This window comes from Phocoena sinus, chromosome 6, assembly GCF_008692025.1.
Source record: "Phocoena sinus isolate mPhoSin1 chromosome 6, mPhoSin1.pri, whole genome shotgun sequence".
In the NCBI taxonomy this organism is placed as follows: domain Eukaryota; kingdom Metazoa; phylum Chordata; class Mammalia; order Artiodactyla; family Phocoenidae; genus Phocoena; species Phocoena sinus.
Genome location: NC_045768.1, coordinates 583,860 through 590,477, shown reverse-complemented (window position 1 = coordinate 590,477; position 6,618 = coordinate 583,860). Strand labels below are relative to the sequence as shown.

General features: G+C 63.3%; 1 protein-coding gene across 1 annotated transcript; it reads right to left on the bottom strand.

Annotated features, from left to right (window-relative positions):
- Positions 1–478: 478 nt before the first annotated feature.
- NRARP (NOTCH regulated ankyrin repeat protein) lies at positions 479–2,943 on the bottom strand. Its single transcript, XM_032633845.1, has one exon. The coding sequence runs from the start codon at positions 2,599–2,601 to the stop codon at positions 2,257–2,259; it is 345 nt and encodes a 114-aa protein (XP_032489736.1). The 5' UTR covers positions 2,602–2,943; the 3' UTR covers positions 479–2,256.
- Between the last annotated feature and the right edge of the window lie 3,675 nt (positions 2,944–6,618).

Sequence of the window (6,618 nt, the reverse complement as noted above, 5' to 3'; positions counted from 1 at the left end):
TCAGAAGTTCCCCAAAATTTGAAAGATACCCTTTCTGTGCAGCAGGTGGTCCAGCAGAAACCCACAGTAGCAGGGAGCCAGAGGGGCCTGATCCCTCCTAAGGGGGGCCTGATCCCTCCTAAGACCCTTGGCATCTCAGGCTGGCTTTGGGAGGGGGAAGGGCGGGAAGAGCTTCAAGTAGAACTTTCCACGTGGAGGCCTTTGCCAGGGAGCAGAGGAAGTGGTTCTGGGCGCCCTCAGGTGCCCCACTCCCACGGCTGGAAGCAGGCAGGCGGGCCCCCACAAGTCCTGTGCGTGGCCACTGCGGTGCCTTTGAGCTGAGCCAAGAGGCAGCTTACCAGGCTCTGTCTTCAGGTGGAAACAAGCCAAGCGCTGCACAGCCGTCACCCGCAAACAGCATGTTGCAGCCTGACCCTCGTCCCGGCGCCAAGCCCAAGAAGAACCAACAAACTTTTTTAATATAAAAAGATCAATGAAAAATTTATTTATAAATTTTTCACGCTGGGCTACAAGTCTATATCGTACACTCAGGAATGTGCTGCAGACTTCATCCAGTTAAAAGTGATCACACCGGGACCCATACACAGCTTCCATGTAAGCCTAGAAAGTCTTAACATTAATTAACATAATTTAAAAAGGTATTTGCATCTAGAAAAAATATACAGAAAAACTCCTTTTGGAGTAATCTGTGCCTCAGTTTCAATGTCTGCTTGTTTCACTGACATTATCAATATATTCTTCTCACACAAAGTTTTATAAAAAGCCACAGATGACTGCCCAAATCTGACCAGCCACGCACAAAGGGCCTCCACCCACCTGTGTCCTCAAGTGCTCCCCATTTTTGCACGAAGGGTCAGCAGCACTTCTACCCAGGGGAAGCCTCATTTAAATTTGAATAATTCAGCCTCCCTTTTATTTCTCAGGATCAAAACAACAAGGGGTGTGGGGTTGCATAGAAAATTGGAACCTCTGAAACCAGGAAGGGCGCCTTTCGGGACAGAAAGTGACGCAGAAGCACCGCCTCCGTCCTAGGTCCTCGCGCGGCCCCTCCCGGCGGCCCCTCCCCCGTGGCAGGATTTTCGGATTCGAATCGGGTCCTTGAAGCTCCGGGAGGCTGAAGAGGGGCAAAGTGGCCCTTCAGCTCACTCAGCAATTAGCACAAGAGATTCACAGTCTTATAGGCATTTTATAAAAATATAAATATGGGTACAGTTGCCTTCACAACGCTGGATACAACGCCCTTTAAAATTGGGTCTATAACCAAGATTCAAAAAATACACCTAAAACTTGGCTTAAAATATGTTAATATTTTATATTCTGTCATAAATGTTATGACATTTAATCGTGGCAAATCCATTTACTTTTTTAAAAAAAGTGTGCAATCGACTGTTAACTATAATAGAACTCACTAGAAAAGGCTTGATCCCCACCCCCACCCCCCCATCACCGCCACACCCGAGCACCCAGGCTCCCGCGGAAGCTTTGCAAACCGGCAGGCTTGGGGGGTGGTGGCCTCTCACCGGACAAGGCGGAGGGAGGCCGGGGGCTTCCAAAACTCACGCGGAATTGTGTGTGTGAGTGTGAGAGAGAGGAGGAAAGGGAGGGCGGGGAGGAGGGGAGAGAGGTGAGGGAGAGAAGCCGGAGGGAGACGGAGCAGCACGGGGAAACCAGCAGGCTGGGCGGTATTTCAGTGCAACCAAGAAATGACAGACTCAAGTTTTTAGTTTTAAGACTAGAAAAAAAAAATGCATCTTCCCCCCCATAACCACATTGACCACGCGAAATATTTTCCAAACAGAAAACTCAGGCGCACAAACATCACCCACAAATATGCACACACGTGATAAATAGTTTAGAAGCCCGGGAAGAGCAGAGCGTCGTCTCCGTCGCGCGTCGGCCACGGGTCCTTCCACCTTCAGGAGAACATTTTGAGCGGAGGATCCGGTGTCTCGGGATTCCGAACTTGCTGGTAGCGAGACTCAAATTTCAAAGGGGCTGGAGCCCGCGCCCTGCCCCCACCCGCGCGGCGGCGGGCGGGGCCGTGGGAAGCGCTCCGGCCGGTCCCCGGCGGCCGCGGGGGGCGCCGACCCCGGGCCGCGGGTGGGCGGGCGCGGCTCCCGTGGGCACCGACTTGCGCGCCGGACTTGTGGTGGCCGCGGGCGCCGAGGGCCGGGCGCACACCGAGGTAGTTGGAGGGAAGGTACAGCAGGGAGGACACGCGCGGGGCCCGCGCGCGGGTCGGGGTCCGGGCCGGCATCACCGGCCGCTGCCCGCGTACTTGGCCTTGGTGATGAGATAGAGCACGATGTCCTGGTGGCCGCCGAACGCGGCGATGTGCAGCGCGCTCCAGCCGTCGCGGTTGGCCAGGCGGATGTCGGCGCCGAACTTGACCAGCAGCTTCACGAGCTCCAGGTTGCCGTCGATGACCGACTGGTGCAGCGCCGTCTGGCCCTCGGGCCCGAACGAGTTCACGTTGAACTCGCAGTTGGTCATGTTCTGCAGCAGCGACTGCAGTTCCTGCGTGTTGCCCTTGCGCACGGCCTCCTGAAAGATGCGCTGCGTCTGCGGCGCCGAGCAGGTGGACAGCTCGGCCTGGCTCATGCTGCCGCCGGGCGCTGGCCGCAGGCCGGGCCGGGGCTCAGCGCGGGCGGCGGCTTCGGCGCGGGCCCCCGGCTGCCTCGGGGCGCGCCGCGGCGCATGGAGGGCGCGGCGCCCCTGGGCCCCGCACGCCGCCACTAGGCGCTCCGGGCAATGGGGGCCAGGGGCCGCCGCCGCGGGACCCCCGCCACATCCAGCCGCGCCCGGCGGGCGGGCGACCGGGGCGGGCGCTGCGCTCGCGGGGCCGGCCGGGCCGGGGCGGCGGCGCCGCGCGCTCCCGGTCCTTGCTCGCTCCGGCTGCGGCTCCCACGCGGCCCCCACGCGCCTCCCCACGCGCCGCTGCACTCGCCCACCCGCCCGCCGCGCCTGGGCGACTTTTACCTCCTTTATATTTGCATAACAATAGGGCGCCCGTGACGCGCGCGCCGGCGGCCCGCCGATTGGGCGGCGCCCGCGTGGGGGCGGTGCCGGGGCGGGGCGGGGCGGGGGCGTGTCGGGGGTTTGTGCAGCGCGGCAGGGGGCGCTGGTCGCCGGCCGCACGGGGCCGGGAGCCAGGTGGCTCTGTGTGTGTGTGTGTGTGTGTGTGTGTGTGTGTGTGTGTGTGTGTGTGTGTGTGTGTGTGTGTGTGTGTCGTCCCGCCCACTCTCCCTCCGGCCACCCGGGGAATTCCAAGCTCCCTGTGAGGACAAATCAGGCCCGGCCCAGGGCCGAGCGCGACCCCGAGGGGACCCGGGGGCGGCCTCCCCTGGGTGTGTCTTCGCGGGCATTTCAGACTCGGGGGCCCTGGGTAGAGATCCCGGGTCTCACTCTGCTCTGCTGGAGCGCTGGCCACGGACCCTCAGCGTTCCCAGCACCCCGGGCGCTCGCGGTGACGAGACCCGCCAAGCCCGGCCCGCGGGACGCATTTCCACGAGGCTGACACCCCCACGAAGGGCTCGGGCGTGTGACCTCAGCCACGCGGGGCCCTCCCGCTCGAGGACGGCGCCCCTGGCGACCCGGGTCACCCCGAGTTTGCTCCCTAACTTGACGGGCATGAGGGGCCAGGCCCTGAGGCTTCCGCCCTGCCCGGGGAAGAAGCAGGTCTGTAGGTGCGGAGGCCCAGGGCTGGGGGCGGTTTGGCAGTGGGGCTCCTCAGTGGGGGCCTGCCGCGCTCTCCTGGGCCACCCCCATCAGCACGAACGGGACCGGTAAGGCCTGGCCAGGTGAGCAGCCCCAGGGAAGGTGCCAATGCTGCTCTGAAAGAGAACTCGGAAATGACTCATTTCCAAACAGTAAACGCATCTTTTATTGACACTCCAACACTGCGGCCCCATTTCCTCGATAGGATTTAACAGTCTAGAGCTCCGCCGTGGTCGCTGGAAATTAAGGAGGAATGAATCTCGGAGCAGTAGGCCTGGGGCAGGCACTGGGATTGTTCCAGAGGCTGCTGGGAATTCCTGGGGAGGCAGCTCAGGGCCTTGGCCGGGAAGACCACCCTGTTAGGCCTTGTTTGGGGATGAGCTCGGTGGGTGTCTGCCCCATGCCCCCCAGGCCTCGAGACTCACAGGGTGAGCTCTCACCTTGCTCCGTGACCTGGGAGGAGTTGCAGCCAAACCGAAGGAAACACTGGGCAAGACCTCAGGCCTGACCCTGGCTGACTCCCTCGGGGTCCTTCCAGTGGCCAGGGAGGGCCGCCCGAGCCCCTTGCTTAGCTCTTCTCTTCCTGAGGCTGGTGGTCCAGCTGCTCTGCTCAGACCTAGCCCCCCACCCCCACCCCCAGGAGCTCTCCACTATGCAGGTGGGTAAGCCCGGGGCTGTGCTTGGCCTGGCCGTGGGTGCCCCTATTGGGAGCCCCTCCTTTGCCCCACTCATCCTGTGGGGACGTGTCCCTGGGCGCAGTAAGGGGGCCTGGATTAGTGGCTGCTGAACTGACCACCTCCCCAGCACCAGAGTCAAGGCATGGCTCAGAGGGAGGCCCAGCCGAGGCTGTCTTGGGCTCTGTGCACCCAGGCCCACGGTCACCTCTGGGCAGGGACCCTTGGAGGGGGGAGGTGTGACCCTGTGCAAGGCCATGACCTGTTGGGCAACCCGCCCCTGCCTGCCGCTCCCTGGAGCAGCATGGAGGGGAGGGAGCTCTGAGGACATGTCTAGGGCAGGACCTCCTTCCAGTCACGTCTGTGGTTTTTGTGTATCCGCCAGGGCCTGGCTGTGCCCAGGGCCGTCCCCAGAAGGTGGTAGGTTCACAGAGAAGCCCCAGCCCAGGTGGGCTGAGGCCCCCTGGCCTGGAGAAGAGCATCTGGAGACCCCGCTGGGTCCGGGAGCAGAGCCTGGGAGAAAAGTCCCATTGACACCCCTGGCGGGCGTCAGACAAAGGGCCCCTGTGAGCTCAGTGTGGGAACGCGCGGCCGCCACCTCGAGCCATGAAATCGTCAGCTCGGTGCCCCTGGCAGGGACGGTGCGGCTGGAGTGGCCACAGGAGCGTAGCCTGAGGTCGCTGCCCGCCCCACCCTTGCTTCGCAGCATGGGTTAGACAGGTGTAGCCCCGGCTACCACCTGGGCCTCCCCCTCAACGCGCTGCTCGTTTGTGGGGCTGGGGTGATGGCCACCCTGTCCACCTGTCCACGGGGAGCCGATGGAAGGCCCGTGGCTTCTGCTCCACCGCGGCTGAGGGTAGTTTTTCTCGGGGTCGCTCTGGTCCACGCCCCATGTGCCAGGAGCTGCCCTGTTCGAGGACAGGACAGGGAGAGGGACATGTGGGGCACGGGCTCCAGGAAGCACTTGCCCATGTTTGCTGACGGACATGTCCAAAAGGAGGACGTTTGTTCCAAATGCCTTGCGGGGGCAGGAGGCTCATCCCTGCAGACCCAGTCCTGGGGCTCAGAGAAGCCCCTCCCATGTGCGTGGCATTCCTTGGTGGTGTGGTCACTTCCACAAACAGGCAGGGGGCTCACTGGCTCTGAGGGAGAAGCCCTCAACCTGGATCTGGGGGGACAGACCCAACCCTGACTGCAAGGCTGGACCCCTGTCCTCCTGGGAGCTGGCCCAGGGGTGACACCCTGGAAGGCCATGGTGGGCTGGAGAGGGCTCACACCTCCTTCTGGGGACCCCTTCTGGGGACCTTCCCCAAGGCTGGGAAGGTCTGGGAGGGGCGGCCGGGAGAGGACAGTGTGGAAGGGGCGATGGCCAGAGCTGGGCCGAGGCCCGTGGCCACCTTAAAGCGCTCGGCAGGGGTGGGAGGGTGAGCGGGCAGGCGGGCAGTGGGGGCGGGGCTTCCAGCTAATTCATTAAAATGTGTCGGGGAGCGTGGGAAAGAGGAGAGTGTTTCTTCCCAGCAGCCCAGACACCTGGTAGAAGGGCCGAGAGGATAGAGATCAAATAACAAACACTCAGCCCCGGGCCAGCGGCGGCCTGAGCGGAGGAAGGACGCCCGGGGCAGGAACTGCAGCAGACAATCGCTGCAGCGGCAGGCCTGGCACCGGGGCCACAGCCCACCCTGTCGGCCTGGCGTCTGACCCCTAGCCCAGAAAGGGGCCTGAAGCGGTCACGGGGCAAGGAAGGCACTTCCCGATGGGCCAGGACCAGGGTGGGGGCTGGGGCCTAGGATGGGCTGGCAGGGAGCGAGTGAGCCCGGAGGGTCCCTGGACAGACGCAGCCAGTCTGGGCAGCAGAGGGGTGGGGAGGCGGGAAGCCCAGCTGGATGGGGCGGGCGTGGCGTGAGGACCAGGTCCCAGTCAGCTGTCCTCTCCTCTCCCTAGAGGGCTGCGCAGGGGGAAGGGCAGAGTGGAGCTGGGGCTGGACCTGCCTGGCGGGCCTGGAAGGACACGGGCCTCGTCTCCCTGAGCCTGTGGTCCTGGCCTCTCCCTGGCTCCGGCCTCTGTCTGTCCAGGGCCGGCTGCGACACCAGGGCCTCGGGTCACAGAAGAGTCTCCAGGATGCAGCTGGGCTGGGGAGCGGGGCCGGCACCCCCGGCTGCTTCCTCTTAACCCTACGGGGGGAAGGAGTGTGGACGGGGCTGCCGTCCCAGGACAGGACGTGCGGCTG

Coding starts and splice junctions, on each gene's coding strand:
- NRARP (XM_032633845.1), bottom strand. CDS start 2,601: ATGAGCCAGGCCGAGCTGTCCACCTGCTCGGCGCCGCAGACGCAGCGC.